This window comes from Mustelus asterias, chromosome 20 (assembly GCF_964213995.1).
Source record: "Mustelus asterias chromosome 20, sMusAst1.hap1.1, whole genome shotgun sequence".
Taxonomy (NCBI): domain Eukaryota; kingdom Metazoa; phylum Chordata; class Chondrichthyes; order Carcharhiniformes; family Triakidae; genus Mustelus; species Mustelus asterias.
Genome location: NC_135820.1, coordinates 72944137 through 72964895, shown reverse-complemented (window position 1 = coordinate 72964895; position 20759 = coordinate 72944137). Strand labels below are relative to the sequence as shown.

Sequence of the window (20759 nt, the reverse complement as noted above, 5' to 3'; positions counted from 1 at the left end):
GCACAGCACACAAACAGGCCTTTTGGCCCAACTGGATTCAGGCCAGTGTTAATGCTCCACACTTCATCCCACATCATCCATTGGCACAGTTGGCAGCGCTCCCACCCACAAGAGTCAGGCTGACACTCCAGCATGGCACTGAGGGGCTGCTGCACAGTCGGAGGTTCCGATAAGATGCTCAACTGAGGACCCCCATCTGCATGCTCAGGTCATGTTAAAGATAGTAAGAAGTTTAACACCAGGTTAAAGTCCAACAGGTTTATTTGGTAGCAAAAGCCACACAAGCTTTTGGAGCTCCAAAAGCTTGTGTGGCTTTTGCTACCAAATAAACCTGTTGGGACTTTAACCTGGTGTTGTTAAATTTCTTACTGTGTTTACCCCAGTCCAATGCCGGCATCTCCACATCATGTTAAAGATCCCATGGCACAGTTCTGAAGACGAGTAGGGAGGTAATACCCGACTCAGTCAACTGGATTAAAAACAGATTATCTGGCCATTATCACATCGTTGTTTGTGCACAAATTGGCTGCCGCGTTCCCTACATTGCGACAATGACCAGACATCAAAAGATCCTCGCTGTCTGTAAAGCGTCTGGTCATCAGGAAAAATGCAAGTCTCTAATTCTATCAGCTCCAGGGCAACTGCAGGAGCTCACAGGGTAGTGCCCGAGGCCCAACTATCTTCAGCTGCTTCCCTGAGCCTGCGTGGGTTTCCTCCGGGTGCTCCAGGTTCCTTCCACAGTCCAAAGATGTGCGGGTTAGGTGGATTGGCCATGCTAAATTGCCCCTTAGTGTCCCGGGATGTGTAGGTTAGAGGGATTAGTAGGGTAAATGTGTGGGGTTGTGGGATAGGGTCTGGGGTGGGATTGTTGTCGGTGCAGATTTGATGGGCCGAATGGCCTCCTTCTGCAATGTAGGATTTCTATGATTCTATCAATGATCTTCCTTCCAAAGTAAGATTTGGAGGTCGGATGTTCACTAATGATTGCAGCTTCTCAAACTCAGTCCTTGCCCAAATGCAGCAAGACCTGGACAATATCCAGGCTTGGGCTGATAAGTGGCAAGAAACATGTGTGTCACACAAGTGCCAAGTAAAGGCCATCTCCAACAAGCAAGAATCTCCCCATTGCCAATCAATGGCATTACCATCGTTGAACCCCCACCCCCATCATCAACATCCTTGGGGCGGGGCTTAAGTTTTACAATTCCCACCGGGTCCCAGTTTCCAGCACATCAGAGTTAATGAAACTGAACTGGACTAGCCATGTAAATACTGTGGCTACAAGAGGAAGTCAGAAGCTGGGAGTCCTTTGGTGAGTAACTCACCTCCTCACTCTCCAAAGCTTCGCCAAGGGACAAGTCAGGAGTGTGATGGAATATGTTCCGCTTGCCTGGGGGTGGGTGAAGCTCCAACAACACTCAAGAAGCTTAACACCATCCAGGACAAAGCAAGCCACTTGTTTGGTACCCATCCACAAATATTCACCACCGAAGAACATTGGCAGAAGAGTGCACCATCTACAAGATGCACAAGAAAAACTCAACAAGGCTCCTCAGACTGCATCTTCCAAACCCATGACCACTAACATCTAGAAGGTCAAGGGTGGCAGAGACATGGGAACGCCACCACCTGCAAGTTTCCCTCCAAGCCCTTTGTTTACAACTTACAGAGATGATTTGGAGTTGGGGACCAAATGTAGTGTGTCAAAGTTCACAGATGACACTAAGATGGATGGTAGAACAAAGTGTGCAGAGGACACTGAAAGGCTGCAAAGGGATATAGATAGTTTAAGTGAGTGGGCAAGGGTCTGGCAGATGGAGTACAATGTTGGTAAATGTGAGGTCATCCATTTTGGTAGGAATAACAGCAAAATGGCCTATTATTTAAATAGTAAAAATTGCAGCATGCTGCTGTGCAGAGGGACCTGGGTGTCCTAGTGCACAAATCTCAAAGTTGGTTTGCAGGTGCAGCAGGTAATTAAGGCAAATGGAATTTTGTCCTTCATTGCTAGAGGGATGGAGTTTAAAAACAGCGAGATTATGTTGCAGCTGTATAAGGTGCTGGTGAGGCCACACCTGGAGTACTGTGTATAGATTTGGTCTCCTTGCTTGAGAAAGGATATACTGGCACTGGAGGGGGTGCAGAGGAGATTCACGAGGTTGATTCCGGAGTTGAGAGGGTTGGCTTATGAGGAAACACTGAGTAGACTGGGGCTATACTCATTGGAATTCAGAAAAATGAGGGGGAGATCTTATAGAAACATGTAAGATTATGAAGGGAATAGATAAGATAGAAGCAGGGAAGTTGTTTCCACTGGCGGGTGAAACCAGAACTAGGGGGCATAGCCTCAAAATAAGGGGGAGCAGATTTAGGACTGAGTTGAGGAGGAACTTCTTCACCCAAAGGGTTGTGAATCTGTGGGATTCCCTGCCAAACGAAGCAGTTGAGGCTACCTCATTGAATGTTTTTAAGGTAAGGATAGATAAATTTTTGAACAGTAAAGGAATTAAGGTGAGCGGGCAGGTAAGTGGAGCTGAATCCACAAAAAGATCAGCCATGATCTTATTGAATGGCGGAGCAGGCTCGAGGGGCCAGATGGCCTATTCCTGCTCCTAGTTCTTATGTTCTTATGTGAGCCACTCACCATCCTGATTTGGAAATATCATTATCATTCCTTTGCAGTCGCTGGGTCAAAATCCTGGAATCCCTTCCCACACAGCATTGTGGGTCAACCCACAGCACGTGGACTGCAGCGATTCAAAAAGGCAGCTCACCACCACCTTCTCAAGGGGCAACTAGGGTTGGGCAGTGAGTGCTGGCCTAGCGAGCAATGCCCACATCCCGTGAATTAATTTTTACAATTCTAATTCTTCCTCTCCTTCAGTGGTTGCTTAGCTTCTCATTAAATTAATCAATGTTATTGTTCACAGCTACTCCATACTCTGCATTTATCCAGCACCTTTCCCAAACACAGGACATTTCAAAGTGCGTTGCAAACGCAGCAGCCAATTTGTGCACAGCAAGCTCCCACACAAGGCAAGGTGAAAACAACCAGATAATGTTTTTTTTTTAATTTAGTGATGTTTGCAGAAGAATAAATACTGGTCAGGACGCCAGCGCAAACTCTCCTGCTCTTTAAAACAGTACCCTAGGAATCTTCTACTTATGCCCGTGAATTTTAACGGCAGTCCACCCGCTGTACTGAACTCTCAGACTGGATTGCGGACTCAATTTTGTGCAATGGGACTGTAACCCATGGTCTCCTGTCCCAGGTAACAGAACCATCCCAGAGGGAAAGAAAAAGAGGTTTAAGACTTCAACTGGTAAATCCTGACAATCAGAGGACAAGAATCACGTAACCTACATTTCAGAATCACAAGCACATTCCAGACCTTTGAATCCTGTAGCTCAATAAATCAAGCATTCGGCAATAAAGTTTTTTAAAAAAGGGTTCCCCAGTGGAACAATGGGTGACAGTGTGATTATGGAATGCACTATTGACCCAGAGGTACTGAGGTCACTCAACTGGCTCTCCCAGACTGTGAGATGGCTATTCTTATCCAGGGTCATAGAGAGTCATAGAGATACACAGCATGGGAAAAGGCCCTTCAGCCCAACTCACCCATACTGACCAAGTTTCTTAAACTGAACTAGGTCCATTTGCCTGTGTTTGGCCCATATCCCTCTCAACCTTTCCCATCCACGAACCTGTCCGAACGTCTTTTGGACATGATTGAACTGCCCCCAATGACCTGGTGAGCTACATGGGGTAACGAGGGAAAGGCAGGTTGTGTCCTTAACAGCATCCCTCTGATTTCAATGGATTGAAAGGAGGTGAATGTACCATCTAGTTTGTCATTTTCTTTTAACTCTGCCCAGGAGGAGGCAGTGAGCGAAAGACTCAAAGCCTCCAGTCGAAGCTCCTCACTTCTTACCACAAGCCTTGGAAAGCACGGCAACTTTACCTTGGGGCATTTACAGCTGGTCACAAACACATAACAAGTGTTGCTACTTTGCACCGTACCTCTCCCAGATGTCTTCCCTTTCCCTCTGGGGCTCACCATCTCCACAGCGAGATACTGATGATCACTATCCAGCTCCAACTTCCTCTTAACCTGCAGAGAGGACCACAAGGAATTTTCTTACTGTGAGGACAGAGACTGCCGCAGTTTCCCCCATTCCTCTTCACCATTGCACCTTCTACAGAGCTCCTGCCAGATATTGTTCACAACGAGGCAACCCCCTACCTTTACAGGTGCCCACCTTCTAATGACGCAGGGAGCACCCCTCATTGCTCAGAGGAAACAGACTGGGTGAGAAACAAGCCCCGCACGCCTCACTGTACAGCTGGCAGCCGAGGGCAGGAGCAAGCCAGAATAAAACATACCCATTGCCCCCATTATCACCCCCAGCAACGAGCCAGCCGAGGTGAGATAACCTTTAATACACACTGATATATTGTGAGAGCGCAGAGTCTAAAAATACTCACTCTACTGAAGAGGAGGGAAGGAAACTCCCCCTCAAACTTCCACCAACAGATTTGCCTCAGTTTACACAAATGGGATGCAATCTTGTGGCACGCTCCCCAACTCTGAGCCCAAAGCTCCAGGTTCGAGTCCCACCCCAGGACTTAATAGCCAAGGAACGTTTTTCTTTCATTCATTCATTCATGGGATGTGAACATTTATTGCCCATCCCATTTGCCCTTCAACCGAGTGGCTTGCAAGGCCATTTTAGGGTCAACTACATTGCTGTGGATTTGGAGTCACGTGCAGGCCAGACCAATTAAAGGGCATAAGAGAAGGGTTTGTACAACAATGGTTTCATGGTCACCAGTAGACTTTTAATTTCAGATTTTTATCGAAACATAGAAGCATTCAGCCTTTTCAGCCTGCTCCACCTGCCATTCATTATGATCACGGTTCACCTTCCAACTCAATAGCCTGCCAGATAAAGCTCGGCACAACATCGTGGGCCGAAGGGCCTGTTCTGTGCTGTACTGTTCGATGTTCTGCTCCCACCGATTAGTCCCACTCCCCTTGTCCATCCCCCGTGGCCCTGTAACCATGCCCGCTTCAAGTATTTAACCAATTCCCTTGAAAGTTACATTTGAATCTGTTTCCATTCCACATTCCAGATCTCACCTCATTCTGAAAAAAGTTAAATAACTAGAAGTTCACCCATCTTCCTGGTAACACAGTGAGATAAGAAACAACCTATGGGTCCAATATTTCATTTAGTCCCAGCTAAGTGCATATAAATATCTGGCTAGCCTAGTATGCATCAGGAACATTAAAGCACTCCAGATAATGGCCGACTCTTAGGCTGCAGCGACTATGTTACAGGCAAAGTCTGTATGTACTCGAGCAATAAAACTTTGGCAGCCATCTTGGCAATGCCTCTACCAACCAGACTCCACTTGCCAACCAATCAACACTCTCTTCTCATGCAGTATAAATTGTTGTTCTCTCTACATTTGGTACTCTTGTGAATCTGCCCTGATGAGTGCAAGACTAAAAGCTTCAACAGCACGTGTCTTTTTTCAGCAATACTCAATAAGACTTTCCCTTTTCAGATTCTGGGCCCGAGCTACGCGATATTAGCTCCAGTGCAACAAACCACCTTGTCCTCAATCTGAACTCCTACGTTTGGGTGGGAATGGGTCACGATACAATTCCACATTTCCTCCGCTACATCTTGGAAATAACAATATTTTTAATTAAAAAAGTGTGAACCTGGTCAGTAAGTGGCAGCTCACGATTTGGACCCGGAGCCTTGCCGCAAGGTCACATCCATTTTCCAGCAGACATCACCAAGAAACCACCAGGAACATAAGAAATAGGACCATTCGGCCCAATGAGCCGGCTCCACCACTCAATATGATCATGGCTAATCCTGGATCCTGGGGCAGCACAGTGGTTAGCGCTGCTGCCTCACAGCGCCAGGAACCCGGGTTCAATTCCCAGCTTAGGTCAGTGTCTGTGTGAAGTTTGCACATTCTCCCCGTGTCTGCGTCAGTTTCCTCCGGGTGCTCCAGGTTCCTCCTGCACTCCAAAGATATGCAGGTTAGGTGGATTGGCCATGCTAAATTGACCTTAGTGTCAGGAGGATTAGCAGGGTAAATATATGGGGTTACGGGGCTAGGGCCTGGGTGGGATTGTGGTCGGTGCAGGCTTGATGGGTCGAAAGACCTCCTTTTGCACTGTAGGGAGTACGTGCGTGAAACTTCACTTTCCAGCCTGCTTTCCATATCCGATGATTCACCAAGACACCAAAATCCTGTCTATTCCAGTCTTAAATACATTCAACAATGGAGCAACCACAATCCTCTGGGGTAGAGAAGTCCACAGATTCACAACCCTTGGAGTGAAGAAATTCCTCCTCATCTCAGTCCTAAATGGTGGGCTCCTTATCCTGAGACGTGCCCCCATGTTTTAGATTCCCCAGCGAGGGGGAAACAATCTCTCAGCATCCACCCTATCAAACCCCTTCAGGATTTTGTAGATTTCAATGAGATCACCTCTCATTTTTCTCAACTCCAGAGAATACAAGCCCAATTTACTCTGCCTCACATCATTGGACAATCCCTTATTCCAGGGACCAATTTAGTGAACCTTCACTGTATCGCCCTCCAATGTAAGTATCTCCTTTGTTAAATGTGGACAGCAAACAGCACACACTGCTCCAGATGTGGTCCAAAGATCCAGCAAGAACTCTAGTTATTCTTTCACTTCCCTAGCTCAGTAGAAGCAAAATTACAACAGTCCTCTGGCTGAAGTCAACTATCCAGCATATCAGAAACCAAATCGGACCCAATACCACACCACACTCGACCATCTTAACACCCAAGGGCTTTTTTTTTTATTACTTGATCAGATAGAATGTTATTTCACCATTTAAAAAGGAAAATAATTGTCCCTGAGCTGCCAACTCTGGAAACATAGAAAATAGAAGCAGGAGGCCATTCTGCCCTTCAAACAAAGAACAATACAGCACAGGAACAGGCCCTTTGGTCCTCCAAGCGTTGTCCTATCTAGACAAACCATCTGCATCCCTATTCCCCACCTGTTCATGTGTCTATCCAGATAAATTCGAGCCTGCTCAAGGGCAACTGGTGGGAAGGAGTTAGCAAACCCTCAACATGAAGATGGCATCTACAACCAGGGGATTTAGAGATGGTCTCAGGAACTCAAAGAAACCAGGTACACTTAACTTTTAAACAGTCAATATAGTTAGAATTGGACTATAGCAATTAGATTAACAACCGGGAAAGGAGATTGCTTTTTAAGAGAGAATTGGTGGCAATTTAATAAGTTTGAGCTCTGGGCAACAAATCAAATGTCAGCTTTTTTATTGCACCAAAACAGATTGTGGCTGAATAACCTTTTTAAAAATGTTTTTTTTTTTAAATTCAATTTCAAAGCAGGCAGAATTCAGGACTGTGTGATTCCTGCCACAACAGCTATCCAACCTCAGACACAGCACTGTGGCAGCAGGATGGAAGGGGATGGCTTTTACCCTGGGAGCCCCTCCCCCCTCCACAACGATATCTAGGGCCCTTTGTTTACCTTGTGAGGCACTGATTCCCAGCACAGTGCTGCCAGCCAGCTCCGAGGCCTCTCCGACTGCACTTCTGTAACTCAGCCCCCAGCTGCAGTCACCCGAGGTGACCAGGCCTCGAGCTTTCACTGTGCCCAGAGTGGCTTTGCAAAGGCAAGAACTCAACGTGCAAAGTATCCGGGGGACAGTGTTCTCAACAACAACTTGCAGCGCCTTTCACGCATTTAAACAACTTATATTTATAAAGCATCTTTAATATAGTGAAACATCCCAAGGCACTTTGTGGGAGCATTATTAAAGAAAATTTAACGCCAGGCCACATAAGTAGATAGATGTCATGACAGGTGATCCAAAGCTCAGTCAAAGAGCATGTTAAAGGAGGGAACAGACCACAGAATCACTACAGTACAGAAAGAGGCCTTTTGGCCCAATTGCCCCCAGGCCCTATCCCCTTAACCCCACGTTTACCCTGCCAATTTCCCTGACACTCAGGGGCAATTTAGCATGGCCAATCAACCTAGAGAGGTCAAGGGAGGAGGAAATTCCAATGTTTATGGGAAAAATCTGTGTCTATGGCACCAGCACCCACCAATCTTTGATTTTCCATTCCCTGGTTTCCTGTTCTAGGACATGTGGAGATGCCAGCGTTGGACTGGGGTGGGCACGGGAAGAAGTCTCACAACACCAGGTTAAAGTCCAACAGGTTTATTTGGAATCATGAGATTTCGGAGCATTGCTCCTTCATCAGGTGAGTGGACCCCACTCACCTGATGAAGGAGCAGTGCTCCGAAAGCTCGTGATTCCAAATAAACCTGTTGGACTTTAATCTGCTGTTGAGACTTCTTACTGTTCTAGGACTTGTGCCCACAGCCACATTACTTAATGTCCACAGACTGGGGACTGATGGGGGGTTGGGGGGGCTGGAATGAAGGGACCAGGACAACAGTTTTGAACCACAGTGTACTGATCAGTGCTGCCCTCACTAGCTCCTGAAGGCTCTGTCTTCAGGTCTTTTGTTAAGTGGCACTCCAGCATAAGGAGATTTATCAGACAAGGTACAGGCAGGTAGACGTCACCTTTTATTAAATTATCTGGGCATCTTGACTTGTTTGCACAGGACTGTATCATCCTAACCCCAAAAACAGCTCCACTGCAAGACATGGGAAGAATCGATGGACACATATAAACATGGGCCATATACGTGGTGGGAGATAACTTACCGATCAACTGAGAAAACTTGCGTAAAAGACTCAATACATCTGTAAAACAACCAATTTTACAGCAACTAAAACAGCCTGCCCAATATGAAGAGTTCTCATTCCCAAACAGTACTCCAGAAAAAATTTGAAGGCAAACATATGAAACCATTAAACTATACCGCCCTCTGTTCACATACACTGAGAAACATTCCTCTGGGTGGATATTGGTGCTGTCAGTATATATAAACACACGCATATGTATAGGTAGAAGGAAGGAAGGATCTGTTCAACTACTCAGTTATGTTGCTCTGGGAGGATGTTGGTGCTGTCTTCACACACAGCCTCTCACACACACACACTCACTCTATAGTGCTGAAGGAGGCCATTCGGCCCATCGAGCCTGCACCAACAACAATCCCACCCAGGCCCTATCCCCATGCATTTCTCCCAACTAGTCCCCCTGACACCAAGGGTCAATTTAGCATGGTCAATCAACCTAACCCACACATCTTTGGACACTAAGGAGCAATTTAACATGGTCAATCCCCCTAACCTGCACATCTTTGGACTGTGGGAGGAAACCAGAGCACCCGGAGGAAACCCACGCAGACACGAGGAGAATGTGCAGACTCCGCGCAGTCACCCGAGGCCGGAATTGAGCCCAAGTTCCTTGCGCTGTGAGGCATCTGTTCAGACACACTCAGAAACATTGGTCTGGATGGATGTTGGTGCTGTCAGTATTTATAAACATAGATACACACATGTATAACTAGAAAGTACAAGGATCTCTGTTCTGCCACACTTAGTTATGTTCCTCTGGGTGGGATGTTGGTGCTGTGATTACACACATACACACATCTATTCAGACACACTCAGAAATGTTCCTCTGGATGGATACCGGTGCTGTCAATCTACATAAATACATATATAACTAGAAAGTATAAGGATCTATCTATTCACTCAGTTATGTTTCTCTGGGTGGATACAGGTGCTGTCAGTCTATATAATCACACACATCCCATCTGTTTGGCTACACTCAGTTATGTTGCTCTGGGTTAGGTGATCTGACTATACACATTTCTCTCCAGGAAGTCATGGGACTGTTCACATACACTCAAACGTTCCTCTGGATGGATATTGGTATTGTCAGTATATATAAACACACACACACACAAACATACATACATGTATAACTAGAAGGTATAAAAATCTATCTGTTGAGCTACTCAGTTGTTCCTCTGGGATGGATGTTGGTGGACTCACTGTACACACACCACTGTTCAGACACACTCAGAAACATCCCTCTGGGTGGACACTGGTGCTCAGTCTATATAAACAGAGATAGACAATCTGTTGAGCTACACTCAGTTATGTTGCTGTGGGTGGGATGTACACACACACACACACACACATTCACTCCAATTACCGGTGGGCGCCCCAGGGGGGGCCGCTGTCCCCACTCGGCTGAGCCGGGACCCTGGGGTGTAGCAGCGAACAGCAGGAGCCCCTGAGCCGCCTCCGCCCCGCTGCCCGAGCCCGGCCCCGTCCGCTCTGCCTGCGGCTCGGGCTGCCCGCTGGCCGGGGAGGAGAGAAGCAGCAGCGGCTGCCCGAGCAGCCCCTCGGGCCCGCAGCAAGACACGGTCACCGTGTCGGAGTGGCCGGATAGCAGGGAATCGGCAGGAGCGGCCGCGGCGGCAGCAGCAACGGGCTGGGGCTTCCCCGGGAACATCTGTCTGGACATTGCTACAGTTGCAGTCTTTGTCCCAGTTTGTGGCTGTGTTGGATCCTTGTTCTGGCTGCAAGGGAAGGCATGAACAGATGAGTCTAGTTTCAGCAGCTTGCCCTGCTGCTCAGTCAGGCCGGCACGCTGCTGCACTCTGAAAGGATATTTGCAGCCTTCCCTCTCCAGGAAGCGGCCATGGGGCTGCAACACTTTACGCGCCAAATATTTGCCGCGAAACTGCAACCCGCCCGCGTCACCATGGCAGCACCGCCCCCTCCCGCACGCCATTGGCCTGGCCCTCTGATTGACAGGCGCTGCTGTCCAATCCGGCAGGGGGACGCCTCTCCACTGAGCCGGGAGGCGGGTTTATTTAAACTGGAGGGGGAAGCAGGAAGTGAGAGCTCCATCCAACCTTCACACAGCAACCAAACTCTGTGTTCTTTAAACACTAGCCCAAACTCAGCATCCTTTAAACACTACAAAAATGTGCACCCTTTAAACACTATTCAAAAATCTGCAACCTTTAAACAGTATCCACTAATCTGCACCCTTTAAACAGTATCCACTCATCTGCACTGTTTAAACACCATCAAAAATCTGCACCCTTTAAACAGTATCCACTAATCTGCACCCTTTAAACACCATCAAAAATCTGCACCCTTTAAACAGTATCCACTAATCTGCACCCTTTAAACACCATCAAAAATCTGCATCCTTTAAACACTATCCAATAATCTGCACCATTTAAACACTACCCAAAAATCGGCACCCTTTAAACATTTTTCAAAAATCTGCACCCTTTAAACACTATCCAATGATCTGCACCCTTTAAACACTATCCTAAAATCTGCACCCTTTAAATACTATACAAAAATCTGTCCTCTTTAAACACTATCCAAAAATCTCCACCCTTTAAACACTATCCAAAACTCTGCAACCATTAAACACTATCCTAAAATCAACACCCTTTAAACACTATCCACTAATCTGCACCCTTTACACACCATCAAAAATCAGCACCCTTTAAACACTATCCAATAATCTGCACCCATTAGTTTGGAGGGTAAGTCTTATGAGGAAAGGTTGAGGGAGCTAGGGCTGTTCTCTCTGGAGCGGAGGAGGCTGAGGGGAGACTTAATAGAGGTTTATAAAATGATGAAGGGGATAGATAGAGTGAACATTCAAAGACTATTTCCTCGGGTGGATGGAGCTATTACAAGGGGGCATAACTATAGGGTTCATGGTGGGAGATATAGGAAGGATATCAGAGGTAGGTTCTTTACGCAGAGAGTGATTGGGGTGTGGAATGGACTGTCTGCAGTGATAGTGGAGTCAGACACTTTAGGAACATTTAAGCGGTTATTGGATAGGCACATGGAGCACACCAGGATGATAGGGAGTGGGATAGCTTGATCTTGGTTTCAGATAAAGCTCGGCACAACATCGTGGGCCGAAGGGCCTGTTCTGTGCTGTACTGTTCTATGTTCTATATCCAAAAATCTGCACCCATTAAACACTATCCAAAGATCTGTCCCCTTTAAACACTATCCAAAAATCTGCACCCTTTAAACACTATCCAAAAATCTGCACCCTTTAAGCACTATCTAAAAATCTGCACCCATGAACCACTATCCAAACATCTGCACCCATGAAACACTATCTAAAGATCTACACCATTTAAACACTATCTAAAGATCTGCACATTTTAAACACTATCCAAAAATCTACAAGCTTTAAACACCAGCCAAAAATCTGCATCCTTTAAACCCTATCCAAAAATCAGCACTCTTTAAACTGGATCCAACAATCTGCACCTTTTAAACACTATCAAAAAATCTGCACCCTTTAAAAAATATCCAAAAATCTGCACCCATCAAACACTATACAAAACTCTGCATTCTTTAAACACAATCATAAAATCTCCCCCCTTTAAACACTATCCAAAAATCTGCACCCTTTAAACGCTGTCCAAAAATCTGCACCCTTTAAGCACTATCTAAAAATCTGCACCCATGAACCACTATCCAATAATCTGCACCCATGAAACACTATCTAAAGATCTACACCATTTAAACACTATCTAAAGATCTGCACATTTTAAACACTATCCAAAAATCTACAAGCTTTAAACACCAGCCAAAAATCTGCATCCTTTAAACCCTATCCAAAAATCTACACCTTTAGACACTATCCAAAAATCAGCACTCTTTAAACTGGATCCAACAATCTGCACCTTTTAAACACCATCAAAGATCTGCACCTTTTAAACACTATCCAAAAATCTGCACCCATGAACCACTATCCAATAATCTGCACCCATTAAACACTATCCAAAGATCTGTCCCCTTTAAATACTATCCAAAATTCTGCACCCTTTAAACACTATCCAATAATCTGCACCCTTTAAACACAACCCAAAAATCTGCACCCTTTAAACACTATTCAAAAACATGCACCCTTTAAACATATCCAAAAATCTGCAGTCTTTGAACACTACCCAAAAATCTGCACACTTTAAACACTATCCAAAAATCTGCACACTTTAAACACTATCGAAAAGGCGCACCCTTTAAACAATATTGAATAATTAGCACCCTTTAAGCATTATCCAAAAGTCTGCACCCTAAAAACACTATCCAAAAATCTGCACCCATTAAACACTATTCAAAAATTTGCACCCTTTAACACCATCCAAAAGTCTGCACCCTTTAAACACAATCCAAAAACCTGGACCATTTAAACACTATCCATAAATCTGCACCCTTTAAACACGATCCAAAAATCTGCACCCTTTAAATACTATCCAAAAGTCTGCACCCTTTAAACACTATCCAAAAATCTGCACTCTCTAAACATTATTCAAAAATCTGCACCGCTTTAAACACTATCCAAAAATTCGCATTGTTTAAACACTATCCAAAAACCTGCACCCTTTAAACACTACCCAAAAATCTGCATCCTTTAAACACTACCCAGAAATCTGGACCCTTTAAACACTATCCAAAAATCTGCATCCTTTAAACACGATCGAAAAGGCGCACCCTTTAAACAACATTGAAAAATCTGCACCCTTTAAACACCATCCAAAAATCTGCCCCCCTTAAACACTATCCGAAATCTGCACACTGTAAACACTATCCAAAAATCTGCAACCGTTAAACACTATCGAAAAATCCGCACCCTTTAAACAATATTAAAAAATCTGCACCCCTTCAACACTAACCAAAAATCTGCACCCTTTAAACACCATCCAAAAATCTGCCCCCCTTAAACACTATCCGAAATCTGCACACTGTAAACACTATCCAAAAATCTGCAACCTTTAAACACTATCGAAAAATCCGCACCCTTTAAACAATATTGAAAAATCTGCACCCTTTAAACACTATCGAAAACTCTGCACCATTTAAACATTATCGAAAAATCCGCACCCTTTAAACAATATTGAAAAATCTGCACCTCTTCAACACTAACCAAAAATCTGCACCCTTTAAACACTATCCAAAAATTTGCACCCATGAATTACGAACCAAAATTCTGCACCCTTTAAACACTATCTAAAAATCTGCACCCATGAAACACTATCGAAAAATCTGCACCCATGAAACACTATCGAAAAATCAGCACCCTTGAAACACTATCTAAAGATCTGCACCCTATAAACACGATCCAAAAATCTGCACCCTTCAAACACTGACCAAAAATCTGAACCCTTTAAAAACTATCCCAAAATTTGCACCCTTTAAACAGTATCCAAAAATCTGCACCCTTTAAACACTATCCCAAAATTTGCACCCTTTAAACACTATCCAAACATCTGCACATTTTAAACACGATCCAAAAATCTACAACCTAGAAACACTATCCAAAAATCTGCACCCTTTAAACACTATCCAATAATCGACAACCATTAAACAATATCCAAAAATCTGCACCCTTTAAACACTATACAAAACTCAGCACCCTTTAAACAATATACAAAACTCAGCACCCTTTAAACACAATCATAAAATCTCCCCCCTTTAAACACTATCCAAAAATCAGCACCCTTTAAACACTGTCCAAACATCTGCACATTTTAAACACAATCTAAAAATCTCCCCCCTTTAAACACTATCCAAAAATCTGCAACCTTTAAACACTGTCCAAACATCTGCACATTTTAAACACAATCTAAAAATCTACAACCTTTAAACACTATCCAAAAATCTGCACTCTTTAAACACTGTCCAAACATCAGCACATTTTAAACACAATCTAAAAATCTACAACCTTTAAACACTATCCAAAAATCTGCACCCTTTAAACACTGTCCAAACATCTGCACATTTTAAACACAATCTAAAAATCTACAACCTTTAAACACTATCCAAAAATCTGCACCCTTTAAACACTGTCCAAACATCTGCACATTTTAAACACAATCTAAAAATCTACAACCTTTAAACACTATCCAAAAATCTGCACCCTTTAAACACTGTCCAAACATCTGCACATTTTAAACACAATCTAAAAATCTACAACCTTTAAACCTATCCAAAAATCTGCACCCTTTAAACACTGTCCAAAGATCTGCACATTTTAAACACAATCTAAAAATCTACAACCTTTAAACACTATCCAAAAATCTGCACCCTTTAAACACTGTCCAAACATCTGCACATTTTAAACACAATCTAAAAATCTACAACCTTTAAACCTATCCAAAAATCTGCACCCTTTAAACACTGTCCAAACATCTGCACATTTTAAATACAATCTAAAAATCTACAACCTTTAAACACTATCCAAAAATCTACAACCTTTAAACAGTATCCCAAAATCTGCACCCTTTAAACACTGTCCAAAGATCTGCACATTTTAAACACAATCTAAAAATCTACAACCTTTAAACACTATCCAAAAATCTGCACCCTTTAAACACTGTCCAAACATCTGCACATTTTAAACACAATCTAAAAATCTACAACCTTTAAACCTATCCAAAAATCTGCACCCTTTAAACACTGTCCAAACATCTGCACATTTTAAACACAATCTAAAAATCTACAACCTTTAAACACTATCCCAAAATCTGCACCCTTTAAACACTGTCCAAAGATCTGCACATTTTAAACACAATCTAAAAATCTACAACCTTTAAACACTATCCAAAAATCTGCACCCTTTAAACACTGTCCAAACATCTGCACATTTTAAACACAATCTAAAAATCTACAACCTTTAAACCTATCCCAAAATCTGCACCCTTTAAACACTGTCCAAAAATCTGCACTATTTAAACAGTATCCAAGAACCTGCATCCTTTCAACACAACCCAAAAATCTGCACCCTTTCAACACGATCCATAAATCTGCACTATTTAAACAGCATCCAAAAACCTGCATCCTTTATACATATCCAAAATTCTGCACTCTTTAAGCACTACCCAAAATTCTGCACTCTTTAAACACGACCCAAAAATCTGCACCTTTTAACACCATCCAAAAACCTTCACCATTTAAACACGGTCCAAAAATCTGCACCCTTTAAACACTATCCAAAGATCTGCACCCTTTAAACCATATCCAGAAATCTGCACCCTTTAAACAATATTGAAGAATCTCCACCCTCAAAACACCATCCAAAAATCTGCACCCTTTAAACACTATCCAAAAACTGGGACCTTTAAACACCATCCAAAAATCTGTACCATTTAAACACTATCCAAAGATCTGCACTATTTAAACAGTATCCAAGAACCTGCATTCTTTCAACACAACCCAAAAACCTGCACCCTTTAAACACTATCTAAAAATCTGCACCCTTTAAACACATTCCATAAATCTGCACCCTTTAGACACTACCCAAAAATCTGCACCCTTTCAACACTATTCAAAAACCTGCACCCTTTAAACACTATCCAAAAATCAGCACTATTTAAACAGCATCCAAAAACCTGCATCCTTTATACATATCCAAAATTCTGCACTCTTTAAACACTATCCAAAATTCTGCAGTCTTTAAACACTACCCAAAAATCTGCACCCATTAAACACTATTCAAAAATCTGCACCTTTTAACACCATCCAAAAATCTGCACCCTTTGAACACTATCCAAAAACCTGCACCATTTAAACACCATCCAAAAATCTGCACCCTTTAAACCATATCCAGAAATCTGCACCCTTTAAACAATATTGAAGAATCTCCACCCTCAAAACACCATCCAAAAATCTGCACCCTTTAAACACTGTCCAAAATCCTGCACCATTTAAACACTGTCCAAAAACCTGCACCATTTAAACACTGTCCAAAAACCTGCACCATTTAAACACTGTCCAAAAACCTGCACCATTTAAACAGCATCCTAAAACTTGCATCCTTTAAACATATCCAAACACCTGCACTCTTTAAACACTACCCAAAAATCTGTACTAATTAAACACTATTCAAAAATTTGCACCCTTTAACACCATCCAAAAATCTGCACCCTTTAAACACCATCCAAAAATCTGCACCCTTTAAACACTATCCAAAAATCTGCACCCTTTAAACACTATCCAAAAATCTGCACTATTTAAACAGCATCCTAAAACCTGCATCCTTTAAACATATCCAAAAATCAGCACTATTTAAACACTATCCAAAAATCTGCACCCTTTGAACACCATCCAAAAATCTGCACTATTTAAACAGCATCCTAAAACTTGCATCCTTTAAACATATCCAAACACCTGCACTCTTTAAACACTACCCAAAAATCTGTACTCATTAAACACTATTCAAAAATTTGCACCCTTTAAACACTATCCAAAAATCTGCACCCATGAAACACTATCCAAAAATCTGCACTATTTAAACAGCATCCTAAAACCTGCATCCTTTAAACATATCCAAAAATCAGCACTATTTAAACACTACCCAAAAATCTGTACTCATTAAACACTATCCAAAAATCTGCACCCTTTGAACACCATCCAAAAACCTGCACCATTTAAACACGGTCCAAAAATCTGCACCCCTTAAACACTATCCAAAAATCTGTACTCATTAAACACTATCCAAAAATTTGCACCCCTTAACACCATCCAAAAATCTGCACCCTTTGAAAACCATCCAAAAACCTGCACCATTTAAACACTGAACAAAAATCTGCACCCTTAAAAACTATCCAAAACTCTGCCCCCTTTAAGCATGATCCAAAAATCTGCATCCTTTAAACACTATCCAAAAATCTGCCCCCTTTAAGCACGAACCAAAAGACTGCACCCTTTAAACACTGTCCAAAATGTGCCCCCTTTAAGCACGATCCAAAAATCTGCACCATTTCAACACTGTCCAAAAATCTGCACCATTTAAACACTGTCCAAAAATCTGCACCATTTAAACACTATCCAAAATCTGCACCATTTAAACACTGTCCAAAAATCTGCACCCTTTAAACACTATCCAAAAATCTGTACTCATTAAACACTATTCAAAAATTTGCACCCTTTAACACTATCCAAAAATCTGCACCCTTTGAACACCATCCAAAAACCTGCACCATTTAAACACTGAACAAAAATCTGCACCCTTAAAAACTATCCAAAACTCTGCCCCCTTTAAACATGATCCAAAAATCTGCATCCTTTAAACACTATCCAAAAATCTGCCCCCTTTAAACACTGTCCAAAACTCTGCACCCTTTAAGCACGAACCAAAAGTCTGCTCCCTTTAAACACTATCCAAAATGTGCCCCCTTTAAACACGATCCAAAAATCTGCACCATTTAAACACTATCCAAAAATCTGCACCATTTAAACACTGTCCAAAAATCTGCACCATTTAAACACTGTCCAAAAATCTGCACCATTTAAACACTATCCAAAATTCTTTACACAGTGTCCAAAAATATTGCTGGTCTTAACCCAGTGCTTATTATTGAGTGGCTCCTGATAATTGCCCTTGTTTCTATATCATTAATATCCTTGATTGTAATCACCTATACTGTTTCTATATCCTTTTGGCCTTGTTTCTAATCGCCTGTGTTGGTATCTATATGATTAATGTCCTTATTTTTAATACTGTTTCTATATCATCACTGTCCTTGTTTCTGATCACCTATACATTTCCTATGCCATTATGATGCGCGATTAATTCACTCGGGAGGCTGGATCGTACCCGGGAAATAAAGGCTTTTATTAGCAACAAGAATAGAGCATACTGCTTAACAATACAATCCCAGACTAAAGGGTCACTAGGAAGTGCAGTGACCTTTATACTCCTATAGGAAGGCGGAGCCAACCGGAGTGCACCACAGAACAATACCAACAGGTAGAACACCCCAACCCTAACCCCAACAGTAACAAGAGTAACATATGTACAAGTACCCATAGTGATAACCATCTATGGTTCAGTACCCATAGTGGTAACCATCTATGGTTCACCACATTCACCCCTCCTTTAAAAACAAAGGCCGGTGGGGCAAAAAAAACAGTACCAACTGTTCATATATTCACAAGTTCAGTCGTATCGGAGGTCCGCACCGTCTCTGCGACCTCCGCAGCACTGGCGGTAGCACCGGTTCTGGTGACCGTGGTGACCCTCTCTCCAAGATGGTGTCTAGTGACTCCTCCAGTTCCTCACGAACGGGTGGACCTTGAGGTGGCGACAATCTCCTAGACTCAGGCAAACCTCAAGGTGGCGACAATCTCCTGGACTCAGGCAAGCTGTACACGGGAGTAAGAGGATTAAGTGGAGGTCCCGATACTGCCCGCGTCGTGTCAGGAGGGGAGAGAATGGGCAAAGGAACCCTAACCAGGGGTGCTGGAGCGACGGGGGTTTCCAGGTCCCCTGCAGGCGCCAGATCTCGGATAGAGACCGTGTCCTCTCGCCCGTCAGGATATGCTACATAGGCATATTGAGGGTTGGCGTGGAGGAGATGGACCTGTTCAACCAAAGGGTCGGACTTGCGGGTCCTAACATGCCGCCGCAGGAGGACAGGTCCTGAGTACATCAACCAAGACGGCAGTGAGGTCCCAGAGGAAGACTTCCGAGGGAAGGTAAACATCCGCTCATGTGGGGTAGCGTTGGTTGCCGTACGCAGGAGGAACCGGATTGAATGGAGCGCATCAGAAAGTACCTCTTGCCAACGGGAGACTGGAAGACCCCTAGACCTTAACGCCAGTAAGACAGCCTTCCAGACTGTAGCGTTTTCTCTTTCGACCTGCCCGTTACCCCTGGGGTTGTAACTCGTAGTCCGACTTGAGGCAATTCCTTTAGAGAGCAGGTATTGCCTGAAGTCGTCGCTCATAAACGATGAACCCCTATCACTGTGGATATAACTGGGGTAGCCAAACAGGTTAAAAAGACTCCGCAGGGCTTTGATGACCGTAGCAGCGGACATGTCAGAACAGGGAATGGCAAAAGGGAATCGGGAGTACTCGTCAACCACGTTGAGGAAATACACATTCCGATCTGTCGAAGGAAGGGGGCCCTTGAAATCAACACTCAGTCGTTCAAAAGGGCGAGTGGCCTTAATGAGGTGTGCCCTGTCAGGTCGGTAGAAGTGCAGCTTGCATTCAGCTCATACCTGGCAGCTTCGAGTTATCGACCTGACATCCTCTATGGAGTAGGGCAGATTCCGGGCCTTTACAAAATGGAAGAGCCGAGTGATCCCCGGATGGCAGAGATCATTGTCATAGAAATCATAGAAACCCTACAGTGCAGAAGGAGGCCATTCGGCCCATCGAGTCTGCACCGACCACAATCCCACCCAGGCCCTACCCCCACATATTTTACCCGCTAATCCCTCTAACCTACACATCTCAGGGGCAATTTTAACCTGGCCAATCAACCTAACCCGCACATCTTTGGACTGTGGGAGGAAACCAGAGCACCCGGAGGAAACCCACGCAGACACGAGGAGAATGTGCAAACTCCACACAGACAGTGGAGCCGGGAATCGAACCCGGGACCCTGGAGCTGTGAAGCAGCAGTGCTAACCACCGTGCTACCGTGCCGCCCTGTGGAGGGCCTGTAGCCGGTCCTCCTGCACACTGGCACATGTTCCACGCGACAGGGCATCTGAGGGCTCATTGAGCTTCCCCGGACGGTACATGATATCATAGTTGTAGGTGGAGAGTTCGATTCTCCATCTCAAGATTTTATCATTTTTAATTTTTCCCCTTAACGTGTTGTTGAACATGAATGCCACGGACCGGGAGCAGGGTAAATCATTTTCCAGCCAAATAATGGCGCCAATGCCGTACAGCCTCCACAATGGCCTGAGCCTCTTTTCCCACAGAGGAGTG

The 20759-nt window shown here is 43.9% G+C and overlaps 1 protein-coding gene across 1 annotated transcript in view; it reads right to left on the bottom strand.

Annotated features, from left to right (window-relative positions):
• The window catches only part of e2f1 (E2F transcription factor 1), a 31794-nt gene extending 21233 nt beyond the window's left edge, over positions 1 to 10561 (bottom strand). Inside the window, exons 1-2 of the mRNA XM_078236167.1 lie at positions 10186 to 10561; positions 4025 to 4115 (exon numbers count right to left, since the gene is read on the bottom strand). Coding sequence (XP_078092293.1) covers positions 4025 to 4115; positions 10186 to 10500 — 406 coding nt within the window. The 5' untranslated portion in view covers positions 10501 to 10561. The remainder of the gene's footprint in view (positions 1 to 4024; positions 4116 to 10185) is intronic.
• Positions 10562 to 20759: the final 10198 nt, after the last annotated feature.